Below are 26,918 nucleotides of genomic sequence, written 5' to 3'. Positions count from 1 at the left end.
AATTTAGAGATACAGAGCAGGAACAGGCCCTGACGGCGCTGTACGCCCCGACACTGTAGGCCTGGGCGCCGCCTAATGGAGGTTGCTTAGCAACACGCCTCCCTGCCCGGACGGCCGCCATTGTTAACTGTATGTTTGTGTTGTCATTTGTGAGCAGAGCACCAAGGCACATTCCTTGTAAATGTACATACTTGACCAATAAACTTATTCATTCATTCATTCATTGGTGGAGCGGGAGCACGTGACCGCTGGCTGGGTGAGGTGACATGGGGTGTGGGCCGTGATGTCACCCTTTGTTCCTTATTTGGGAGTGAGATAGTTGGCAACCCAAGCAGGACCTTCACTGAATGTCAGGAATCCAGGGAGTGTTGTAGGGCTGAGGGATCTAGGAGTGTACGTACACAGTTCCCTTAAAGTTGTGATGCATGTAGATAGGGTGGTGAAGAAGGCGTTTGGCACATTGGCCTTCATCAGTCAGAGTACTGAGTATAGACATTGGGCCATTTTCTTGCAGATGTGCATTACTTTGGTGAGGCAGCTTTTGGAGTATCGTGTTCAGTTTTGGTCACGCTGCTTTAAGAAGGATGTTGTCAAGCTGGAAAGGGTACAGAGAGGATTTACGAGGATGTTGCCAGGACCCAAGGGCCTGAGCTATAGGGAGAGGTTGGGCAGGCTAGGATTTTATTCATTGGCGCACAGGAGGATGAGGGGTGATCTTATAGAGGTGTACATAATCATGAGAGGAATAGATCGGGTAGATGCACAGAGTCTCTTGCCCAGAGTAGGGGAATTGAGGATCAGAGGACATAGGTTTAAGGTTAGAGGGGAAAGATTTAATACCTGCGAGGTAACGTTTTTTTTAAACAGAGGGTGGTGGGTGTATGGAACGGGTTGCTGGAGGAGGTAGTTCAGGCAGGGACTATCGTAATGCTTAAGATACATTTAGACAGGTACATGGATAGGACAGGTTTGGAGGGATATGGGGCAAACGCAGGCAGGTGGGACTAGCGTAGCTGGGACAAGTTGGCCAGTGTGTGGGCGTTGGGCAGAAGGGCCTGTTTCCACGCTGTGTCACTGTATAAGGAGCTGGGCATAGTCCTTTGCTACCCCTTTTCACCGCCTCCCAGTTCAGACTAACCTGGATTTCTGCTGAGCCTTCTGGAATGTTCCGAGTATGATATCCAGTCTCTAGTCTGAGTCCCGTGACCCGGGTCTGAGCCTGTCTGTAATTAACCAGCTACTCTCCACATTCCTCCCTTACACAGACTGGACAGAGTGGATGTGGAGAGGATGTTTCCACCAGTGTGAGAGTCTAGGACCAGAGGGCACAGCCTCAGAAATAAAGGACGTTCCTTTAGGAAGGAGATGAGGAGGATTTTTTTTTTGCCACAGACGGCTGTGGAGGCCAAGTCAATGGATATATTTAAGGCAGAGATAGATTGATTCTTGATTAGTACGGGTGGCAAGGTTTTTTAAAAAGTTTAGTTTAGTTTAGAGTTACAGCATGTAAACAGGCCCTTTCGGCCCACCGGGTCCGCGCCGACCAGCGATCCCCGCACATTAACACTATTCTACACCCACTAGGGACAATTTTTTTAACATTTACCAAGCCAATTAACCTACACACCTGCACGTCTTTGGAGTGTGTGGGAGGAAATCGAAGATCTCGGAGAAAACCCACGCAGGTCACGGGGAGAACGTACAAACTCCGTGCAGACAGTACCCGTAGTCGGGATCGAACCTTGGTCTCCGGCGCTGCATTCGTTGTAAGGCAGCAACTCTACCGCTGCGCCACCGTGCTAATCAAATGGGGTTATGGGGAGAAGGCAGGAGAATGGGGTGAGGGAGAGATATATCAGCCATGATTGAATGGGGGAGTACACTTGATGGTCCGAATGGCCCAATTCAGCTCCTATCACAAAAAAATCTGCGTGCAGTTCTAGTCGCCCCATTGCAGGCATGCTGAGGAGGCTTTGGAGAGGGTGTGGAGGAGGTTTACCACAATAATGCCTGGATTAGTTAATGTTAGCTACAGGGTGAGGTTAGACACACATGGGTTGTTTACTCTGGAATGCCGGATTGCAGAGACTTGAAACATAGAAACATTGAAAATAGGTGCAGTAGGAGGCCATTTGGCCTTTCGAGCCAGCACCGCCATTCATTGTGATCATGGCTGATCATCCACAATCAGTAACCCGTGCCTGCCTTCTCCCCATATCCCTTGATTCCGCTAGCCCCCAGAGCTCTATCTAACTCTCTTTTAAATTCATCCAGTGAATTGGCCTCCACTGCCTTCTGTGGCAGAGAATTCCACAGATTCACAACTCTCTGGGTGAAAAAGTTTTTTTCTCACCTCAGTTTTAAATGGCCTCCCCTTTATTCTTAGACTGTGTGGACCCTGGTTCTGGACTCCCCCAACATTGGGATTTTTTTTCTTGATAGAAGTGTATAAATTATGAGAGGTGTAGATAGGGTAGATAGTCAGAAACAATTTCCCTGGCAACTAGTGGGCGTAGCTTTACAGTAAGAGGAGCAAAGTTTGATGGCGAATGTGCGATACAAGTTTTTCTTTCCAGAGAGGGTGGTGAGTGCCCGGACCGAGCTGCCAGGGTAGGTGGTGGAGACAGAAATGATAGTGGTGACGCAGGAAAAATGTTCCCAATGTTGGGGGAGTCCAGAACCAGGGGCCACACAGTCTAAGAATAAAGGGGAGACATTTAAAACTGAGGTGAGAAGGAACTTTTTCAGCCAGAGTGTTTTGAATTTGTGGAATTCTCTGCCACAGAGGGCAGTGGAGGCCAATTCAATGGATGAATTTAAAAGAGAGTTAGATAGAGCTCTGGGGGCTAGCGGAATCAAGGGATGTGGGAAGAAGGCAGGCACGGGTTACTGATTGTGGATGATCAGCCATGATCACAATGAATGGCGGTGCTGGATCGAAGGGCCTAATGGCCTCCTCCTCCACCTATTTTCTATGTGATTAAAAGAGACACACGGCTATGCAGGGAATGGAGGGATATGGATTATTTGCAGGCAGATAAGAGTTGGTCTTGGCATCATGTTCAGCATGGACATTGTGGCACAGACATTAGAGATACAGCGCGGAAACAGGCCCTTCAGCCCACCGAGTCTGTGCCGCCCAGCGATCACCCCATATACTAACACTACCCTACACACACTGGGGACAATTTACTGAAGTCAATTAACCTACAAACTGTACGTTTTTGAAGTGTGGGAGGGCTTCCTGGAGAAAACCCACACAGGTCACGGGGAGAACGTACAAACTCCGTACAGACAGCACCCACAGTCTGAATGAAACCCGGGCCTCTGGCGCTGTGAGGCAGCAACTCTACCGCTGCATCACCGTGCCACCTTAAATAAAGAACAGTACATTGTGGGAACAGGCCCTTCGACCCACTATGTCCATGCTGACGTTGATGCCAAAATCAGCTCTTTTCCGCCTGCACGTGATCCGGATGCCTCCATTCACTGATTGTCAATATGCCTATTGAAAGCCTTTTATAGTCATTGATTGATACAGGGTGGAAACAGGCCCTTCGGCCCAACTCGCCCACACCAGCCAACAATGTCACAGCTACACTAGTCCCACTTGCCTGCGCTTGGTCCATATCCCTCCAAACCTGTCCTATCCATGTACCTGTCCAACTGTTTCTTAAACGATGGGGTAGTCCCAGCCTCAACTACTTCCTCTGGCAGCCTGTTACATACACCCACCACCCTCTGTGTGATTCAAAGGTATTTATTCACAAAATGCTGGAGCAACTCAGCAGGTCAGGCAGCATCTCAGGAGAGAAGGAATGGGCGAAGTTTCGGGTCGAGACTCTTCTTCAGTCTGAAGAAGGGTCTCGACCTGAAACATCGCCCATTCCTTCTCTCCTGAGAATAAATATTTTGTGAATAAATACCTTCGATTTGTACCAGCATCTGCAGTTATTTTCTTACACCCTCTGTGTGAAAATCTTTTCTGAAAACTTTTCAAGCTTGACAATATCTTTCTTATAAATTGGTGCCCAGAACTGAACACAATATTCTAAATGCGGTCTCACCAACGTCTTATACAACTGCAAACTAGTGGTTCTTAAACACCACTATTATCAATAGGCCTTGGTGTCCAACTGTAGGATCAGGTGACAGGACAAAAATGCTTCCGTTCCCGAGTTCAGCTGATTAAAAAATGTGGAAATTTAGATTTTTAAGGTGATGAAACAATTTGACAGAATGAAAAGCGAGAGAAAAAAAATTATTTCCTTTGTCGAAAGAGGCCGGGCCAAATTACAGAATGGTCACAGCACCAGGGGGAGGCCATTTGAGAGAGGCACGGTGGCGCAATAGTCGAGTTGCTGAATCACAGCGCCAAAAACCTGAGTTTGTTCCAGGCTGCAGGTGCTGTCTGTAAGGAGTTTGCACATTCTCCCCGTGACCTGCGTGGGTTTTTTCCGGGTGCTCCAGTTTCTTCCCACACTCCAGAGACATAGAAGTGTGTAGGTTAATTAGCTTCGGTAAAGATTATGAATTGTCCCTAGTGGGTATAGGATAGTGTTAATGTGCGGGGATCGCTGGTCGGCGCGGACCCGGAGGGCCGAAGGGCCTGTTTCCGCGCTGTATCTCTAAACTAAACTAAACTAAAGTCAGTCAACACTGGTCTTTGAGGGAGAGATCCATGAGTCCCATTCGCACAGCCTGAGAGAAAAGAATGTAGAGTTAATTGAAGTCATGACTTCATGACTCTTGCCCTGAACTATAAAAACAAGCATACCATATGCCTTCTTTACCACTATAGTGAGAACCAGAGGCCATAGGTTTAAGATGAGGGAGGGGGGGGAGGGAGATTTTATAGGAATCTGAGGGGTATCCTTTTCACACAAAGGGTGGTGGGTGTATGGAACGAGCTGCCGGAGGAGGTAGTTGAAGCAGAGACTATCCCAACATTTAAGAAACATTTGCCAGGTACATGGATGGGACGGGTTTGGAGGGATATGGGCCAAACGCAGGCAGGTGGGACTAGCGTAGATGTGGCATGTTGGTTGGTGTGGGCAAGTTGGGCCGAAGGGCCTGTTTCCACACTGTATCACTCTATGACTAGTGTAGCTGGGACATTGTTGGGCCAGAGTGGGTGGGTTGGGCCGAAGGGCCACTTTAAGGGAGTTGTTTCCTTCTTAATGAAAACATTGACCTCACCTCAACATGTGACGCTCTGAAGGTTTTCTTACACCTCCTAAGTAATGCATTTCATTAACTTCCCCGTGACTTATACCAGACACGATGCAATATCACCACTAAACAGTAAACTGATAAGTAGCAAGCTGTTTCCATAAATTATTCTTGTGCTGCAGTTAAACTTGCTTCCTTATAAACCTTTTCCAGAAACTAAGGTTCTTTGGAAAATTACACAGCCCATCCTGGCCTAAAGTCATAGAGTGATACAGTGTGAAAACAAGCCCTTCGGCCCAACTCGCCCACACCGGCCAACATGTCCCAGCTACACTAGTCCCACTTGCCTGCTTTTGGTCCATATCCCTCCAAACCTGTCCTATCCATGTACCTGTCCAACTGTTTCTTAAATGATGGGATAGTCCCAGCCTCAACTACCTCCTCTGGCAGCTTGTTCCATACACGCACCACCCTCTGAGTGAAAAGGTTACCCCTCATATTCCTATTAAATTTTTTCCCCCTTCACCTTGAACCTATGTCCTCTGGGCCTCGATTCCCCTACTCTGGGCAAGGGACTCTGTGCATCTACCCGATCTATTCCTCTCATGATTTTATACACCTTTTTAAGATCACCCCTCATCCTCCTGCGCTCCATGGAATAGAGACCCAGCCTGCTCAACCGCTCCCTGTAGCTCACACCCTCTAGTCCTGGCAACATCTTCTCCGAACCCTTTCCAGCTTGACAACATCTTTCCTATAATATGGTGCCTGGTGGCCAGGGAACTTTTCCTCTGACTCTAATTACTTTGTAAGCGATATTAATAACCAACTTTCTCACTCCAGCATCCGCCTCCAGCTCTTCACCTCCACCCCCCACCCCCACCCACTCACATTCAGTCTGAAGAATTATCTTTACCAAGAATTATCTTTACCTGTGTCCAACCCCTTTACTGCATTACCATGTGGGCCGAAGGGCTCGTTTCTGTGCCGTATCTTTAAAGTCTAATATGTATATAGTTCTCCCTTCCCTGATGAGGCCAGGTTATGGATAAGACAGGTTTGGAGGGATATGGGCCAAATGCGGGCAGGTGGGACAAGTGTAGATGGGACATTTTGGCCGATGTGGGCAAGTTGGTCTGAATGGCCTGTTTCCACGCTGAATCACTCTGTGACTCTACGAGGGTTGATCTGGAGAAACCTGACCCTCATAATTTTACCAGGCGCCAATTCTTCAGGAAGACCTTGTATCCGGAAGATATAAAGTCACGGTGGTGCAGCGGTAGAGTTGCAGCCTTACAGCGAATGCAGCGCCAGAGACCCGGGTTCCATCCCGACTACGGGTGCTGTCTGTACGGAGTTTGTACGTTCTCCCCGTGACCTGTGTGGGTTTTCTCCGAGATCTTCGGTTTCCTTCCACACTCCAAAGACGTACAGGTTTGTAGGTTAATTGGCTCGGCATAATTGTAAATTGTCCCTAGTGGGTGTAGGATAGTGCTAATGTGCGGGGATCGCTGGTCGGCGCGGACTCGGTGGGCCGAAGGGCCTGCTTCTGCGCTGTATCTCTAAACTAAACTAAACTAAATTGAAGCAATAACGGTCTGGATGTGTAAGCAAATTCTCGTGTAATCTCAAACCGGTAATTATAGAGCTGAACCACGAGTGGAAGAGCTAAACTGCAAACTTGCCCGTTCCCATAACAACCGCTAAAGAATGTCAATTGGGACAATTTTTGGCACAGTTTGGAGCCGGCCTGAGCAGTGAGAGGATGTTACCTGGGCTGGCGGGCTTGAGTTAAGGCCGGGAATTTTTTCTTTGGGGTGTAGGAGGCTGAGACAATAGACAATAGACAATAGGTGCAGGATTAGGCCATTCGGCCCTTCGAGCCAGCACCGCCATTCAATGTGATCATGGCTGATCATTCTCAATCAGTACCCCGTTCCTGCCTTCTCCCCATACCCCCTGACTCCACTATCCTTAAGAGCTCTATCTAGCTCTCTCTTGAATGCATTCAGAGAATTGGCCTCCACTGCCTTCTGAGGCAGAGAATTCCACAGATTCACAACTCTCTGACTGAAAAAGTTTTTCCTCATCTCCGTTCTAAATGGCCTACCCCTTATTCTTAAACTGTGGCCCCTTGTTCTGGACTCCCCCAACATTGGGAACATGTTTCCTGCCTCTAATGTGTCCAACCCCTTAATAATCTTATACGTTTCGATAAGATCCCCTCTCATCCTTCTAAATTCCAGTGTATACAAGCCTAGTCGCTCCAGTCTTTCAACATACGACAGTCCCGCCATTCCGGGAATTAACCTAGTAAACCTACGCTGCACGCCCTCAATAGCAAGAATATCCTTCCTCAAATTTGGAGACCAAAACTGCACACAATACTCCAGGTACGGTCTCACTAGGACCCTGTACAACTGAGGAGTGATACAGCACGGAAACAGGCCCTATGGCACACCGGGTCCGCGCCGACCATCAATCACCCCAACACCAGCACTACCCTGCACACGAGGGACAATGCACAACTTAGTTTAGTTTAGAGATACAGCGCAGTAAAAGGTCCTTCGGCCCACCGAGTCTGCACCGACCAGCAATCCCCGCACACTTGCATTATCGTACAAACACCAGGGACAATTTACTATTTTTAACCGAAGTCAAGTAACCTACAAACCTGCACGTCTTTGAGTGTGGGAGGAAACTGGAGCACCCGGAGAAACTCCGTACAGACAGCACCCGTAGTCAGGATCCAACGTGGCCTGTTTCCACTTTGTGCTGCTCTATGACTCTCTATAACTCTGGGCGATACGGTGGCGCAGCGATAGAGTTGCTGTCTTACAGCGCCAGTGACCCGGGTTCCATCCCGACTACGGGTGCTGTACACGCATAGTCTGCACGTACTCACTGTGACCGCTTGGGTTTTCTCAGGGTGCTCTGATCTCAAGTCATAGCAGCAGAGGTACGCCATTCGGCCCATCGGGTCTACTCTGCCCTTCAAACAAGGCCGGTCTATCTTTTCCTCTCAACCCCATTCTCCTGCCTTTTTCTCACCTCCCAAAGATGTGCAGGTTTGTAGGTTAATTGGCCTCTGTAAATTGCCCCTAGTGTGCAGTATAGAACTAGTGTACGGGCAATCGCTGGTCGGCACGGACTCAGCGGGCTGAAGGGCCAGTTTTCACGCTAACTAAACTGTAAACATCGATCTTACAGGCTCCACCACAGGGTGAAGGAAAAGGAAGGGATCTCAGAATGTTAACGTGTTGCAATGAAACGTAACACCTGTTTAATGCCGTGTGGAGGAAGGAACTGCAGATGCTGGTTTACACCGAAGATAGACACAAAATGCTGGAGTAACTCAGCGGGACAGGCAGCATCTCTGGAGAAAAGGATTAAGTGACGTTTTGGGTCGGAAGCCTTCAGACACGAGTCCAAAGAAGGGTGTCGACTCGAAACGTCACCTATCCATGTTCTCCACAGATGCTGCCTGACCCGCTGAGTTACTCCAGCCCCCTGTGAAACGTCACCTATCCATGTTCTCCACAGATGCTGCCTGACCCGCTGAGTTACTCCAGCACTCTGTGAAACATCACCTATCCATGTTCTCCAGAGATGCTGCCTGACCCGCTGAGTTACTCCAGCACTCTGTGAAACGTCACCTATCCATGTTCTCCACAGATGCTGCCTGACCCACTGAGTTACTTCAGCACTTTGTGTCTATCTCCTGTTTTACACTTCCTGCATAATCTATGCCTGGAATGAGATTAGGCGCATTCTACTTGGGAATTGGATGCTCATTTCCGTTAACAACGCCTGATAACATCATTCTTGGAACATTGCAAGGTCATTTCTGGAGAAGTAAGGCCTGTCTCTCCCGATCCCCAGAACATATCAGTGTCTTTTGCAATTTAGTTTAGAGATACACATGGCGGAAACAGGCCCTTCGACCCACCGATTCCGTGCCGGCCAGCGACCCCCTTACAGTAGCACTATCCTACACACACACGAGGGACAATTTACCGAAGCCAATTAGCCTACAAACCTGCACGTCTTTGGAGTGTGGGAGGAAACCGGAACACCCGGAGAAAACCCACGCAGGTCACGAAGGGGAACGTACAAACTCCGTAGTTGGGATCAAACGCGGGTCTCTGGCACTGTTTAGTTTAGTTTAGATATATATTGCAGAAACAACCGAGTCCGCACCGACCAACAATCTCCCGTATAATAGTTATCCCAATTTTGCATCCTACACACTCCGGACACTTTACAGAAGAAGCCAACCAACCTACACACCTGCACGTCTTTGGGTGGTGGGAAGAAACCAGAGCACCCGGAGAAAACCCACGCGGTCACAGGGAGAATGTAAAAACTCAGTGCAGACAGGCCCTGTAGTCAGGGTAAAACCCATGTCTCTGGCGCTGTGAGGCAGCAACTCTACCGCTGCGCCACCGTGCCGACCTGTTGGGTGCTGTTCCTCCAGTTTGTGTGTGGTCTGGCAAAGGAGGAGACACAGGACAGAGAGGTTGGTGTGGGAAAGAAGGATGAGAGGGGATCTTATTGAAACACATATGATTATTAAGGGATTGGACACGGTGGAGGCAGGAAACATGTTCCCGATGTTGGGGGAGTCCAGAACCAGGGGCCACAGTTTAAGAATAAAAGGGAGGCCATTTAGAACGGAGATGAGGAAACACTTTTTCACCCAAAGAGTTGTGAATTTGTGGAATTCTCTGCCACAGAGAGCAGTGGAGGCCAACTCACTGGATGAATTTAAAAGAGAGTTAGATAGGGGCTAGTGGAATCAAGGGATGTGGGGAGAAGGCAGGCACGGGTTACTGATTGTGGATGATCAGCCATGATCACAGAGAATGGCGGTGCTGGCTCGAATGGCCAAATGGCCTCCTCCTGCACCTATTTTCTATGTTTCTTTGTTTCTATTAGCAGTCCTGAACTACTATCTACCTCATTGGTGACCCTCAGACTATCTTTGATTGAACTTTACTGGCTTGACCTTGCACTAAAAGTTATTCCTTTATCATGTATCTGCATGCTGTGGATGGCTCGATAGTAATCGTGGATTGTCTTTCCACTGCCTGGGTACACGTGGCAATAAACGAAACTAAAAGATATTCCAATTTAAAAAAAATCTCCTTCCGAATACCGGAGCTGGCTCGAAGGGTCGAATGGCCTACTCCTGCACCTATTGTCTATCGTCTAATACAGGGGCAGCACAGCGGCACAGCGGGTAGAGCCGCTGCCTCACAGTGTGAGAGATCTGAGTTCGATCCTGACCTCGGGTGTTGTAGGTGCGTGGAGTTTGCATGTTCTCCCTGTGACCGCGTGGGTTTCATGAGTTAAGTCAGAGGAGCGGAATCAGGCCATTCGGCCCATCGAGTCCACTCCGCCACTCGATCACGGCTGATCTGTCTCTCCCTCTCAACCCCATTCTCCTGCCTTCTCCCCGTAACCCCTGACACCCGCACTAAGAACCTGCCAATGTAAAGATTCCCCTGAGCTGTTGGGAGTGGATGAGAAAGTGGGATAACATCAAACTAGTGTGAGTGGGTGATCGACGGACAGCATGGACTCAGTTTAGTTTATTGTCACGTGTGCCGAGGTACAGTGAGGGGAATTTAGAAGGATGAGAGGGGATCTTAAAGACACATATGAGATTATTAAGGGGTTGGACACATTAGAGGCAGGAAACATGTTCCCGATGTTGGGGGAAGTCCAGAACAAGGGGCCACAGTTTAAGAATAAGTGGTAAGCCATTTAGAACGGAGATGAAGAAAATCTTTTTCAGTCAGAGAGTTGTAAATCTGTGGAATTCTCTACCTCAGAAGGCAGTGGAGTCCAATTCTCTGAATGCATTCAAGAGAGAGCTAGATAGAGCTTTTAAGGATAGCGGAGTCAGGGGGTATGGGGAGAAGGCAGGAACGGGGTACTGATTGAGAATGATCAGCCATGATCACATTGAATGGCGGTGCTGGCTCGAAGGGCCGAATGGCCTCCTCCTGCACCTATTGTCTATTGTCACACAGAGGGTGGTGGGTGTATGGAATGAGATGCCGGAGGTGGGACTATCATAATGTTTAAGAAAAATTTAGACAGGTACATGGATAGGACAGGTTTAGAGGGATATGGACCAAACGCAGGCAGGTGGGACTAGTGTACATGGGACAAGTTGGTCAGTGTGGGCGAGTTGGGCCGAAGGGCCTGTTTCCACGCTGGATGACTCTATAACTGCATATAGACACAGTGTGCTGGGGTAACTCAGCGGACAGACAGCATCTCTGGAGAGAAGGGATGGCTGACGTTTCGGGTCGAGACTCTAACTGCAAAATGACCTCCCAACTTCTAAACTCAAATCAATTTTTTAAAAAAATCGATTTCTGAGTCAAGGCGATGCGAAAAAATACTGTATAAAGTTTCTTCAACTGCGAAAGCTTCTCCCGAGACCAAACCTGCTCTCCCTTCCATGGCCTGCCTGAAGGTTGTGCTAAATCAGGTCAAACATCCTGCAGCAAGCCCACAGATTGTACGTCATTAATAAAAAAACAAAGGCACTGCAGAAAAAGCAAAGCTCTTTCCGAGATAAAATGCTTGCTTGCCAAGAAAAGATCGCATTTGCTTCAGAGCCTTGACAGACGGGTTTAAAGCAAATCCGCTGTATTTGCAAAGCAAGCGGTGTAGGAAGGTTGACAAACACAGGCAAGGACAATGCTTCCAGCACAGGGGAGCTGATAGCCCTGCTCCCTCCTAACCCCATTCTCCTGCCCCAGAGTCATAGAGTGATACAGTGTGGAAACAGGACCTTCAGCCCAGCTCACACACACCGGCCCAACAATGTCCCAGCTACACTAGTCATAGAGTGATAGTGTAGAAACAGGCCTTTCAGCCCAACTCACCCACACCGGCCCAACAATGCCCCAGCTACACTAGACCCATCTGCCTGCACTTGGTCCATATTCCTTCAAACCTGTTATAGAAACAAAAGAAAATAGGTGCAGGAGGAGGCCATTCGGTCCTTCGAGCCAGCACCGCCATTCATTGTGATCATGGCCGATCATCTACAATCAGTAACCCATGCCTGCCTTCTCCCCATATCCCTTGATTCCACTAGCCCCTAGAGCTCTATCTAACCCTCTTTTAAATTCATCCAGTGGCAGAGAATTCTGCCCTCTGTGGCAGAGAATTCCACAGATTCACAACTCTCTGGGTGAAAAAGTTCCTTCTCACCTCTGTTTTAAATGGCCTCCCCTTTATTCTTAGACTGTGGCCCCTAGTTCTGGACTCCCCCAACATTGGGAACATTTTTCCTGCATCTAGCTTGTTCAGTCCTTTTATAATTTGAAACGTCTCTATAAGATCCCCTCTCATCCTTCTAAACTCCAGTGAATACAAGCCCGATTTCCAATCTCTGCCTTAAAAAAATGCATCGACGGCCTCCACAGCCTTCTGTGGCAATGGATTCCACAGATTCACCACCCTCTGATCTGTCCTATCCATGTACCAGTCTAACTGTTTCTTAAACGTCAGGATAGTCCAGCCTCAACTACCTCCTCTGGCAGCTTGTTCCATACACCCACCACCCTTTGTGTGAAAAAGGTATCCCTCAGATTCCAATGAAATCTTTTCCCCTTCACCTTGAACCTATCTATGTCCTCTGGTCATCGATTCCCCTACTCTGAGCAAGAGACACTGTGCATCTACCCGATCTATTCCTCTCATGATCTGATAGACAATAGACAATGGGTGCAGGAGTAGGCCATTCGGCCCTTTGAGCCAGCACCACCATTCAATGTGATCATGGCTGATCATTCTCAATCAGTACCCCGTTCCTGCCTTCTCCCATTACCCCCTGACTCCGCTATCCTTAAGAGCTCTATCTAGCTCTCTCTTGAAAGCATTCAGTGAATTGGCCTCTACTGCCTTCTGAGGCAGAGAATTCCACAGAACATGGCGCAGCGGTAGAGTTGCCGCCTTACAGCGAATGCAGCACCGGAGACCCGGGTTCCATCCCGACTACGGGTGCTGTCTATACGGAGTTTGTACGTTCTCCCCGTGACCTGCGTGGGTTTTCTCCGAGATCTTCGGTTTACTCCCACACTCCAAAGACGTGCAGGTTTGTAGGTTAATTGGTTTGGTAAATGTAAAAATTGTCCCTAGTGGGTGTAGGATAGTGTTAGTTCACAAAGTGCTGGAGTAACTCAGTAGGTCGGGCAGCATCTCGAGAGAGAAGGAATGGGTGACGTTTCGGGTCGAGACTATCGAGGATAGTGTTAGTGTGTGGGGATCGCTGGTCGGCGCGGACCCGGTGGGCCGAAAGGGCCCGTTTCCGCGCTGTATCTCTAAACTAAACTAAACTAGAACCGCCGATTTCTGGATTCTCACCCTAATTGGAAAATAGGTCGAGACCCTTCTTCAGACTAGTCAGGCGAAAGGGTAACGAGAGATATAGACAGTGATGTGGAGAGATATAGAATAAAGGAATGAAAGATATGCAAAAAAAAGTCACGATGATAAAAGGAAACAGGCCATTGTTAGCTGTAGTCTAGGTGAAAACAAGTTGCAGACAACGAGACTCAACAAGACGACCTTGAAGGGGGAGGGATGGAGCGAGAGGGGATGTAGGTTCGAGAAGTCAACAGACTGGCCCCTGATTGTGCTGCTGGCCTGCTGATGCAGCGTGAGGTGTTTCCAGGCTGTTTATGGAAACTAAACCAGAGACTGGCCCGCTCTCTGACACAGAGACACATGATGTGGAGCTGGCTGTCCAGCAGCTGGACTGGGCCCAGATGGAGCTGAGCGGCCCAGTGCTAACCCCCTGTGTCAGCAACCTGTTATATTCCCTGTGTATGTGTTTGTTGGACGGCAGCCCGGGACAGGAGCGATGACTCAGAACATTGAGCCGCTGTCGTGTGATCGGAAAAAAATATTTCACCCTCCCAGCCCCTTCACGGCTGAAAGCCCGATACAATTTTGGTGAGGCCGCGTTTGGTGCGCATTAGTACTGTTCAGAAAAACTGCGCAGAAACGAGGCCCTTCGGCCCACCGAGTCCGCACCGACCAGCGATCCCCGCACATTATGTTGAAAGACTGGAGCGGCTAGGCTTGTATACGCTGGAATTTAGAAGGATGAGAGGGGATCTTATCGAAACGTACAAGATTATTAAGGGGTTGGACAGGTTAGAGGCAGGAAACATGTTCCCAATGTTGGGGGAGTCCAGAACCAGGGGCCACAGTTTAAGAATAAGGGGTAGGCCATTTAGAACGGAGATGAGGAAAAACTTTTTCAGTCAGAGAGTTGTAAATCTGTGGAATTCTCTGCCTCCTGAGTCCAATTCTCTGAATGCATTCAAGAGAGAGCTAGATAGAGCTCTTAAGGATAGCGGAGTCAGGGGGTATGGGGAGAAGGCAGGAACGGGGTACTGATTGAGAATGATCAGCCATGATCACATTGAATGGCGGTGCTGGCTCGAAGGGCCGAATGGCCTACTCCTGCACCTATTGTCTATTGTCTATCCTATACACACACACATTAGGGATAATTTGCAATTGTACCGAGCCAATTAACCTGCAACCCTGCACGTCTTTGGAGTGTGGGAGGAAACTGGAGATCGGGGGGAAAACCCACGCAGGTCATGGGGAGAACGTGCAAACTCTGTACAGACAGCGCCCGTAGGCGGATCTGTGCCGCTGTGAGGCAGCAACTCCACCGCTGCGCCACCGTGCCACTACTTTAGAGATGCAGTGGAATGGAGGGGAGCCTGCCTCACACAGAGGGTGGCATGTACATGGAACAAGCTGTCAGAGGAGGGAGTCGAGGCACGTACTATAACAACAGTTTATGTGATAGGAGCAGAAATAGGCCGTTTGGCCCATCAAGTCTACTGCACCATTCAATCGTGGCTGATCTATGTCTCCCTCCTAACCCCATTCTCCTGCCTTCTCCCCATAACCCCTAACACCCGTACTAATCAAGAATCTATCTCCCTCTTGCCTTAAAAATATGCTTGACATGGTCTCCACAGTCTTCTGTGGCAATGAATTCCACAGGTTCACCACCCTCTGACTAAATAAATTCCTCCTCATCTCCTTTCCAAATGTACGTCCTTTTATTCTGAGGCAATGGTCTCTGGTCCTGGACTCTCCCACTAGTGGAAACTGGTTTATTTCAGAGATATACAGCGCGGAAACAGGCCCTTCGGCCCACCGGGTCCGCATCAACCAGCGCTCCCCGCGCAGTAACACTGTCCTACACCCACTAGGGACAATTTTTACATTTACCAAGCCAATTAACCTACAAACCTGCATGCCTTTGGATTGTGGGAGGAAACCGAAGATCTCGGAGAAAACCCACGCAGATCACGGGGAGAACGTACAAACTCCGTACAGACAGCAACCGTAGTCAGGATGGAACCCGGGTCTCCGGCGCTGCATTCGCTGTAAGGCAGCAACTCTACCGCTGCACCACCTTGACCGTTTAACAGACACTTGGACAGGTACATGGATAGGAAAAGTTTTGAAGGGATATGGGCCAAACACAGGCAGGCGGGACTAGTGGAGATGGGGCATCTTGGTCAGCATGGGCAAACTGGGCCGAAGGGCCTACTTCCATGCAGTATGACGATGACTCAATTGGCTGCAATGGGACAAGAGACCAATAGGAAGTCCAGAAACACAGCTTGCAACAGTAGACAAGGCCAATGAGCATTAACACAGACAAAGGCAATGAGCATTAACACAGACTCACAGCCATAGAGTGATACAGCACGGAAACTGGCCCTTCAGCCCAACTGGCCCTTCAGCCCAACATGCCCCATCTGCTCTAAGCCCACCAGCTTGCATTTGGCCCATATCCCACTAATACTATACGATCCATGTACATGTCCAAGTGTTTTTTAAACGTTTTGATAGCCCCTGCCTCCACAACCTCCTCTGGCAGCTTGTTCCATACACCCATCACCCTTTGTGTAAAAACTTTTGCCCCCAGAAAATTGTGAATTTGTGGAATTCTCTGCCACAGAGGGCAGTGGAGGCCAATTCACTGGATGGATTTAAAAGAGTTAGATAGGGCCCTAGGGGCTAGTGGAATCAAGGGATATGGGGAGAAGGCAGGCACGGGTTACTGATTGTGGATGATCAGCCATGATCACAATAAATGACGGTGCTGGCTCGAAGGGCCAAATCGCGTCCTCCTGCATCTATTTTGGATGTTTCTATGGTTGCATGGACAATGTGGGTCGAAGGGCCGGTTTCCATGCTGTACAGCTCTATACCACGAGCGGCAGGGAGAGGCATGGCAAACTAAGCCAAACATTGAATAACGATTGCTATTTGTATTATAATGCCTCCTGACAAAAGATTAAGTACAAACTCACGATAAGCTAAGTGCACCAAGATAAGTGGCCGGGGTTGGGGGGGGGGTTGAAGGGCATTGGAGATGGGGGCATGGCACGTACACCCACCTGTCAGTTCTAAAAATTTCAGAGTCATACAGCACGGAAACAGGCCCTTCGGCCCAACATGCCCATGCCAACCAAGAAAACCCACACGGGTCACAGGGAGAGCGTACAAACTCCGTACAGACAGGGCCCGTAGTCAGGATCGAACCCGGGTCCCAGCCTGCTCCACCTCTCCTTACATCTCAACCCCTCTAGCCCTGGCAACATGCACGTAATTCTTCTCTGTAATCTTTCCAGCTAGACAACATGTTCTGTGTTCCACTTGTCCAAAACCCACAGAGCTACGAACTGTGACTATATCATAACCTTCACGGAAACATTGCCAAATCAGATGATTCGGCAACACCACACACAGTACAATGCTCCTGAAGGATTGGGCAGCCTACAACACAATGGTATGTATTGTATCTTGATTCTTGGTTCTAGGTCCTCCAAAATATTCCAAATGGAATTTAAACTGGAGGTGACGGAGTATGGACTTAAGCAAGAAGGGCTTCTTGGAGAAGAAGAGCTGCCTTAAATGACAATAGACAATAGGTGCAGGAGGAGGCCATTCGGCTCTTCGAACCAGCACCGCCATTCAATGTGATCATGGCTGATCATTCTCAATCAGTACCCCGTCCCTGCCTTCTCCCCATACCCCCTGACTCCACTATCCTTAAGAGCTCTATCTAGCTCTCTCTTCAATGCATTCATAGAATTGGCCTCCACTGCCTTCTGAGGCAGAGAATTCCACAGATTCACAACTCTGACTGAAAAGGTTTTTCCTCATCTCAGTTCTAAATGGCCTACCCCTTATTCTTAAAATATGGCCCCTTGTTCTGGACTCCCCCAACAATGGGAACATGTTTCCTGCCTCTAACGTGTCCAACCCCTTAATAATCTTATACGTTTCGATAAGATCTCCTCTCATCCTTCTAAATTCCAGTGTATACAAGCCTAGTCGCTCCAGTCTTTCAACATACAACAGTCCTGCCATTCCGGGAATTACCCTAGTAAACCTAGTAACTGTAATTGTGTCTGGTTGAGTAACTACAGTAGGGTGAAGACTATTCCATGCTTTAATTGAGCGAGGGAAGAATGAATTGCGATACACATCTGTCTTGATAGCTGGTATCTCAAATTGAATCGAAAGCCCTCATTGATATCAGTATCAATGGTATGTGTCCCATCAGTCTGAAAGAGGGTCTCAACCAGAAACTTTGTCCATCCATTCCATCCACAGATGCTGCCTGACCCACTGAGTTCCTCCAGCGCTTTGAGTTTTGCTCGAAGCGACAAAAGTCTGGCACCCTTCACGAAATAGAGAATACCATCTTCCCAGCTGGGATCAAAACATTCATAAGACATGGGAGCAGAATTAGGCCATTCGGCCCATCAGGTCTACTCCTCCATTCAATCATGGCTGGTCTATCTCTCCCTCTCATAGAAACACAGAAAATTAGTGCAGGAGGAGGCCATTTAGCCCTTCAAACCAGCACCGCCATTCATTATGAACATGGCTGATCATCCACAATCAGTACCCCGTGCCTGCCTTCTCCCCATATCCCTTGATTCCACTAGCCCCTAGAGCTCTATCTAACTCTTTTTTAAATTCATCCAGTGAATTGGCCTCCACTGCCTTCTGTGGGTGAAAATGTTTTTTTTCACCTCAGGTTTAAATGGCCTCCTCTCTATTCTTAGACTGTGTGGCCCCTGGTTCTGGACTCCCCCAACATTGGGAACATTTTTCCTGCATCTAGCTTGTCCAGTCCTTTTACAATTTTACACATCTCTATAAGATCCCCTCTCATCCCCATTCTCCTGTCTTCTCCTCGTAACCTTTGACACTCTTACTCATCAAGAACCTAAAAATATCCAATAACTATCCGTGAACCTAAAAATCCATTTTAAAAATACCCCTTGTCTTGGCCTTCACAGCGGTCTGTGGCAATGAATTCCACAGATTCACCACACTCTGACTAATGAAATTCCTCCTCGTCTTCTTTCTAAAGGAACGCCCTTTTATTCTGAGGCTGTGCCCTCTGATCTAGACTCTCCCACTGGTGGGAACATAGACAATAGGTGCAGGAGTAGGCTGTTCGGCCCTTCGAGCTAGCACCACCATTCACTGTGATCATGGCTGATCATTCACAATCAGTACCCCGTTCCTGCCTTCTCCCCAAATCCCTTGATATCTCCCCATATCTTTAAGAGCTCGATCTAACTCTCTCATGAAAGTATCCAGAGAATTGGCCTCCACTGCCTTCTGAGGCAGAGAATTCCACAGATTCACAACTGTGAGTGAAAAGGTTTTCCTCATCTCTGTTCTAAATGGCCTACCCCTTATTCTTAAACAGTGGTCCCTGGTTCTGGACTCCCCCAACATTGGGAACATGTTTCCTGCCTCTAATGTGTCCAACCCCTTAATAATCTTATATGTTTCAATAAGATCCCCTCTCATCCTTCTAAATTCCAGTGTATACAAGCCCAGTCGCTCCAGTCTTTCAACATATGACAGTCCCGCCATTCCGGGAATTAACCTAGTAAACCTACGCTGCACGCCCTCAATAGCAAGAATATCCTTCCTCAAATTTGGAGACCAAAACTGCACACAGTACTCCAGGTGTGGTCTCACTAGGGCCCTGTACAACTGCAGAAGGACCTCTTTGCTCCTATACTCAACTCCTCTTGTCCTTTGAAGGCCTACATCAGACCATATAGAAGTACGACTGGTAGCGCAAAAAGGAAAAATACTTGTGCAGGATATAGTGTTACATCATTATAACTTTACAGTTACAGAGAAAAGTGCCAGGACCACATTGAGGTCGATTGGAAGATCGGGACTACAGCCCAGCTTATGACAATCCTTGCCCAGAACTCTGTCAGCAGGCACCACCACCAACTGTGTCATTCAGACTCTTTCAGATGCCATCTTATTATCATCTCCCTTTGTTCTCTCTCACCTTCCCTCCCGCCCACCCTGTCTAGAGTTGCGATGATTGGTCATGGAGTCATAGTCGCAGAGCGATTCAACGTGGAAACAGGCCTTCGGCCCAACTTGCCCACACCGACCAACATGTCCCAGCTACCGTAGTCCCACCTGCCTTGTGTTTGGCCCATATCCCTCTAAACCTGTCCTATCCATGCACCTGTCCAACTGTTTATTAAACATTGGGATAGTCCCTGCCTCAACTACCTCCTCTGGCAGCTCGTTCCATACACCCACCACCCTCTGTGTGAAAAAGTTACCCCTCAGATTCCTATTAAATCTTTTCCCCTTCACCTTGAACCTATGTCCTCGATTCCCCTGCTCTGGGCAAGAAAAACATAGAAACAAAGAAAATAGTTGCAGGAAGAGGCCATTTGGCCCTTCGAGCCAGCACCGCCATTCATTGTGATCATGACTACCCAATCTTATTATGCATCTACCCGATCTATTCCTCTCATGATTTTGTACACCTCTATAAGATCACCCCTCATCCTCCTGCGCTCAAGGGAATAGAGACCCAGCCTGCTCAACCTCTCCCTGTAGCTCACACCCTCTAGTCCACGCAACATCCTGGTCATTGCCGCAAAGCATTCTCACTGTTTCGCCTTCACGGATGCTGCCTAACTTGCTGGGTAACTCAAAGAGTCATAGAATCATATAGCGTGCAAATAGGCCCTTTGGCCCAACTTGCCCACGCTGACCATCTATACTAGTCCCAGCTGCCCGTGTTTGGCCCAGATCCCTCTAAGCCTGTCCTATCCATGTACCCGTCTAAATGTTTCTCAAACAATATCTGTTGACAATTCATTTCCCTGCAGTTTATTTATTGATTTTTAGATTAGATTAGAGATACAGCTCTAAATAGACTGTAGACAATCGGTGCAGGAGGAGGCCATTCAGCCCTTCGAGCCAGCACCACCATTCAATGTGATCATGGCTGATCATCCACAATCAGTACCCCATCCCTGCCCTCCCCATACCCCCTGACTCCGCTATCATTAAGAGCTCTATCTGGCTCTCTCTTGAATGCATTCAGAGAATTGGCCTCCACTGCCTTCTGAGGCAGAGAATTCCAGAGTTACAACTCTCTGACTGAAAAAGTTTTTCCTCATCTCCGTTCTAAATGGCCTACCCCTTATTCTTAAACTGTGGCCCCTGGTTCTGGACTCCCCCAACATTGGGAACATGTTTCCTGCCTCTAACGGGTCCAATCCCTTAATAACCTTATATGTTTCTCTAAGATCCCCTCTCATCCTTCTAGGCCCTTCAGCCCACCAAGTCCACGCCGACCAGCAATCACCCGTTCACACACTAGTTCTAGATTATTCCACATTCTCATCCACTCCCGACAAACCAGGGGGAAAATTACAGAGGGCCAATTAACCTACAAACCCACACATCTTTGGAGTGTGGGAGGAAACCGGAGCACCCGGAGAAAACCCAGGCAGGTCACAGGGAGAACGTACAAACTCCACACAGATAGCACTCGAGGTCTGGATCAAACCCGGGTCTTTAGTGCTGTAAGGCAGCAGCTCTACCGCTGCGCTACCGTGCCGCCCTGATTTATGGTATTTTTCTACAGAATCGTGCTAATGCATTGTACAGAAATGCAGTACAACTTCATGTAATGTATAGTTTAGTTTATTACTGTCACGTGTACTGAGGTACAATGAAAGGCTGAAGAAGGGTCTCGACCCGAAACGTCGCCCGTTCCTTCTCTCCCGAGATGCTGCCTGACCTGCTGAGTTACTCCAGCATTTTGTGAATAAATACCTTTGATTTGTACCAGCATCTGCAGCTATTTTCTTACAATGAAAGGCTTTTTTGTTGTGTGCTATCCCGACAGCAGAAACATAGAAACACAGACAATAGGTGCAGGAGGGGGCCATTTGACCCATCGAGCCAGCACCACCATTCATTGTGATCATGGCTGATCGTCCACAACCAGTAACCCATGCCTGCCTTCTCCCCATATCCCCTGATTCCACTAGCCTCTAGAGCTCTATCTAACTCTCTTTTAAATCCATCCACTGAATTGGCCTCCACTGCCTTCTGTGGCAGAGAATTCCACAAATTCACAACTCTCTGGGTGAAAAGGTTTTTTCTCACCTCAGTTTTAAATGGCCTCCCCTTTATTCTAGACTGTGTGGCCCCTGTTCTGGACCCCCCCAACACTGGTGGGAACATTTGTCCTACACCTCGCTTAGCTATAAGATAAGAGATAGCTGAAAGATTTAGAATCGAGCTGTCCACAGTGTACAGATACAGGATAAAGGAATAACGTTTAGATGCAAGGTAAAGTCCAGTAAAGTCCGATTAAGATAGTCCGAAGTTCTCGACTGAGGTAGGATGGGAGGTCAGGACCACTCTCCAGTTGGTGATAGGATGGTTCAGTTGCCTGATAACAGCTGAGAAGAAACTGTCCCTGAATCTGGAGGTGTGCGTTTTCACACTTCTGTACCTCTTGCCCGATGGGAGAGGGGAGAAGAGGGCATGGTTGGAACAGCTCCATCCAAGACCGCCAAACAAATTGCAGAGAATTGTGGATGCTGCCCAGACCATCACACAAACCAACCTCCCTTCCATCGACTCCATCTACACCTCACGCTGCCCGGCAAGGCCAGCAGCATCATCAAGGACCAGTCTCACTCCTCCTCTCTCCACTCCCAATCATGGCAGGGGACAGAAGTGTGGAAACCTCTGTCAGGTCCTCCTACAACCTCCAGCGTTCCAGAGAAAACCAATCCAAGTCTGTCCAACCTCTCTCTGTAGTTGAAACCCTCTAATCCAGGCAGCCTTCTCGTAACAGTCTGAGGATGGGTCGAAAAAGTGTAGGAAAAAAACTGCAGATGCTGGTCTAAATTGAAAATGCTGGAGTAACTCAGCGGTCAGGCAGCATCTCAGGAGAGAAGGAACGGGTGACGTTTCGGGTCGAGACCCTTCTTCAGACTGATGTCAGGGGAGGGGGCGGGACAAAGATAGAATGTAGTCGGAGACAGGAAGACTAGTGGGAGAATTGGGAAGGGGAGGGGATAGGGAGGGAAAGCAGGGGTTCTCTGAAGTTAGAGAAGTCAATGTTCATACCGCTGGGGTGTAGCGGGTCTGGGTAAAACGTGGTCGCAGAGTCGGGGGGAAGGAGGGATCACAGAGGGGGAGCAGTGAGAGAGGATGTTCACAGAGGATCTTAACCCGAAACATCACGCTTTCCTTCCCCCCAGAGATGCCTGCCCGTCCGCTGAGTTACTCTGGCATTTTGTGTCTCGCCTTCTGGCAAACCTCCTCTGCCCCCTCTCCAAACCCTCCACATCCTTCCACTAATGGGGACGACCAAAAACTGCACGCAACACTCCAAATGCCACCTGACCAAAGTCCTGTAGATCTGCATCATGACTTCCAGACTCATAGAAACATAGAAAATAGGTGCAGGAGGAGGCCATTTGGCCCTTTGAGCCAGCACCGCCATTCATTGTGATCATGGCTGATCATCCACAATCAGTAATCCATGCCTTCCTTCTTCCATATCCCTTGATTCCACTAGCCCCTAGAGCTCTATCTAACTCTCTCTTAAATCATTCAGAGAATGGCCTCCACTGCCTTCTGAGGCAGAGAATTCCACAGATTTACAACTCTCTGACTGAAACGTTTTTCCTCATCTCCGTTCTGAATGGCCTACCCCTAATTCTTAAACTGTGGCCCCTGGTTCTGGACTCCCCAACATTGGGAACATGTTTCCTGCCTCTAACGTGTCCAACCCCTTTAATAATCTTATATGTTTCAATAGACAATAGACAATAGGTGCAGGAGGAGGCCATTCGGCCCTTCGAGCCAGCACCGCCATTCAATGTGATCATGGCTGATCATTCTCAATCAGTACCCCGTTCCTGCCTTCTCCCATACCCCCTGACTCCGCTATCCTTAAGAGCTCTATCTAGTTCTCTCTTGAATGCATTCAGAGAATTGGCCTCCACTGCCTTCTGAGGTAGAGAATTCCACAGATTCACAACTCTCTGGGTGAAAAAGGTTTTTCTCACCTCAGTTTTAAATGCCCTCCCCTTTACCCTTGTACTCAATGCCCTGACCGATGAAAGCAAGCATACTGCACGCCTTTCTTTACCACAAGGTTAATGAACAGGTTTCTCTTAATTACATTGAACACCTCATTCTGAAGCAACACTCCCCACCCCACCCCCACCCACAAAGATGCCGAGCCCCTAATAGAGAGGAGGTACAGAAGGAGGGGATTCGGGAAGTAGAAGACAGGGAGGACTGGGAATGAAGGGGAGGTGGGAAGGAGGGAGTGGGGAGGAAGGGAAAGGTTTGGAGAGAAAGGGGGAAAAGTTCACAGGGAAGCAAGGTTTGGGGAAATGCAAAGTTTTGGGAAAGGAGAGAGGGGCAAAGTTTGGGAAAGGAGAGAGGGGGGGCATAATTTGATCCCTCTTCCTCCTCCCCCCCTCACACCCCTTCCCTCCTCTCACCCTCCCTTTCTCTTCTCTCCTCCCCCTTCTCTCCTCCCCCCCTTCTCTCTCTCCCCCCCCCTTCTCTCTCTCCCTCCCTCCCCCTTTCCCCCCTTCCTCTCTCCCTCTCCTCTCCTTTCCCTCCTTCTCTTTCCTCCCTCTCTCTCCTCCTTCCCCCCTTTTCCCCTTTCTCCCCTCTTTCACTCCCTTTCCCCCCCTCCTCTCTCCCTCCCTTTCCCCTTGCACTCCCCTCTGTCCATCTTCCCTCTTTCCCTCCCTACCCCCTCCTCTCTCTCCCCTCTCCTTTTTCCTCCCTCCCTCCCCTCTCTCCCCTCCCCTCCCTCCCCTCCCTCCCCTCCCTCCCTCCCCTCCCCTCCCCTCCCCTCCCCTCCCCTCCCCTCCCCGCTCACCTGTCGCCGTGTCCTTGCTGCGGTGCAGGTGTGTGAGGGGGAGTGCGAGTTGCCCGAGGAAGGCGTCGCTGCCGAAGAGGGAGCGGTGCAGGACGGTGATGCGGAGCAGGGGCCCGGGGGTGGGCGAGGGCGAGGGGGCTGCGGGGGGCAGCGGGAAGATGCGCTCCTCCCTCCACACCGGCTCCCCCGCCGCCCCCGGCCCCGTCCCCGCCGCCCCAGTGCTCAGGCGGTGCCCACCCAGCTCCAGCACCGCCACCGCCCCACCACCACCCCCCCTCCTCCCCTTCACCCTCAGCCCCCTCGCCCCCAACACCAGCACCCGGGCATGGGTGGCCCCCAGCGGCTCCGACATCCCACACAACCCCCAATACACTCACACTCTCCCCCTCTCCTCCCTTCTCCCCCTCCCTCTCTCCCTCTCCTCCCTCCTCTCCTCTACCCCCCTCACCTCTTCTATCTTTTTCTCTCCCCTCCCCTTTCCTTTTCTCCTATCCTTTCCTCTCCTCAACCCTCTCCTCTTTTCTCCTATTCTTTCCTCTCCCCCTCTCCTTCTCCTCTCTCCTCCCCTCTATCCCTCTCCCCCTCCCTCTTCTCCTCCCTCCTCTCCTCTACCCCCTTTCCTCTTCTCTCCTTTCCTCTTCTATCTTCTCTCCCTCTCCCCTCCTACTCCTCTTCTCCCCCTCCCCAACCTACTTCCCCTCTTCCTCTCCTCCTCCCTCCCCTCCCCCTCCCTCCTCTACCCCCCTCCCCCTCCTCCTCTCCCCCCTCCCCCTCCCTCCTCTACCCCCCTCCTCCCCCCCCTCCTCTCTCCCCCTCCCCTTTCCTCCTCTCCCCCCTCCCCTCTCCTCTCCCTCAACCCTCACCTCCCCTCCTTTCCTCCTCTCCCCCTCCCCTCTTCTCTTCTTCTCTCCTTCTGTACTCCCCACGCTCTCCCCGGCCAACTCTCCCGTCGCAAGCTGCACTGGACTGCCCTGCACTGGGCTGGACAGGCAGGGAGGGAGGGAGGAGCCCAGAGTGGGCGGGGAGAGAGAGAGAGAAGGAGGGGAGGGAGAGAGAGAAAGGGGGAGAGAAAGAGAGAGGGAAGGGAGGGAGAGTTCAGTGGTGTAGACGGAGAGGGAGGAGGGAGAGAGAGGGGGAGGGAGAGAGAGAGAAAGAGAGAGAGGGGAGAGAGAGAGGAGGGGGGGAGAGAGAGAGGAGGGGAGGGAGAGAGAGAGGGAGAGAGAGGGGGAGATGAGAGAAGGAGGGGAGAAAAGGAGGGGAGGGAGACAGAGAAAGGGGAGAGAAAGAGAGAGGGAAGGGAGAGCAGTGGTGTAGAGGGAGAGGGAGGAGGGAGAGAGAGAAGGAGGGGGAGGGAGAGAGGGGGAGAGAAAGAGAGAGAGGGGAGAGAAAGAGAGAGGGGAGGGAGAGCAGTGGTGTAGAGGGAGAGGGAGGAGGGAGAGAGAGAGGGGGAGAGAGAGAAGGAGGGGGAGGGAGAGAGGGGGAGAGAAAGAGGGGGAGAGAAAGAGAGAGGGGAGGGAGAGTTCAGTGGTGTAGAGAGAGACGGAGGGAGGGAGAGGGAGAGAGAGCGAGCGGAGAGGGAGAGGGAGAGAGAGAGAGAGAGGAGGGGGAGTGGGAGGGAGGCGGAGAGAGAGAAGATGGATGAGTCGTAAAGGGAGGGATTGAGAAAGGAAAGGAGGGAGAATTCAGTGGTAGAGAGAGGGGAGGAGAGAAAGGGGTTTAGCAGAGGGAGAGGAGAGGGAGAGAGAGGAAGGAGAGAGAGAGAGAGAGAGAGAGAGAGAGAGGAGGAGGAGAGGGAGAGAGGAGGGAGGGGAGGAGGAGAGAGGGAGGGAGGGGCGGAGAGAGGGAAGGAGAGGGAGAGAGGGGAGGACGAGGGAGGGAGAGGGGGAGGGGAGGAGGGAGGGAGAGAAATTCAGTGGTGGTGTGAAAGAGGAGAGAAACATAGAAAATAGGTGCAGGAGGAGGCCATTCGGCCCTTCGAGCCAGCACCGCCATTCATTGTGATCATGGCTGATCATTCTCAATCAGTAAGCCGTGCCTGCCTTCTCCCCATACCCCTTGAGATGGATGGGAGAGAGGGAAGAGTTTAGTAGAGAGAGGGATGGAGAGGGGGGAAAAGGGTGTGAATGAGGAGGAGAGAAAAAGGACAGACAGAGAGGAAGAGAAGGAGGAGAGAGAGAGGGAGTGAGAGAGGGAAGGTAAAGGGAGGAAGTGGAGAGGAGTGAAAGGGAGGGAGGGAGGGAGGGGAGAGGGAGCGTGAATGAGGGAGAGGGAGGGAGAGAGGGAAGTAAGAGGGAGAGAGGGGGTGAGAGAAGAGAGGTGGTGTGGAGAGAGGGGGAGGGCAGGATAGTGTGAGGCATGACAGAGTGAGAGGAGTGGGAAAGAGAGCGTAGCGTGAAGCAGGAGGGCCCGGACACTCCTCAGGTAGGTAGGGAGGGAGGGAGGGTGG

At 50.0% G+C, this 26,918-nt stretch overlaps 1 protein-coding gene across 1 annotated transcript in view; it reads right to left on the bottom strand.

Moving 5' to 3' along the window:
• The window catches only part of LOC144598321 (uncharacterized), a 73,245-nt gene extending 48,421 nt beyond the window's left edge, over window positions 1-24,824 (bottom strand). The window contains exon 1 of the mRNA XM_078408322.1: window positions 24,473-24,824. Within this exon, the coding sequence (XP_078264448.1) occupies window positions 24,473-24,824 (352 nt within the window). The remainder of the gene's footprint in view (window positions 1-24,472) is intronic.
• Window positions 24,825-26,918: the final 2,094 nt, after the last annotated feature.

The sequence above is a fragment of the Rhinoraja longicauda genome, chromosome 1 (assembly GCF_053455715.1).
Source record: "Rhinoraja longicauda isolate Sanriku21f chromosome 1, sRhiLon1.1, whole genome shotgun sequence".
Classification (NCBI taxonomy): domain Eukaryota; kingdom Metazoa; phylum Chordata; class Chondrichthyes; order Rajiformes; family Arhynchobatidae; genus Rhinoraja; species Rhinoraja longicauda.
This window is presented reverse-complemented; position numbering and strand designations above follow the sequence as displayed.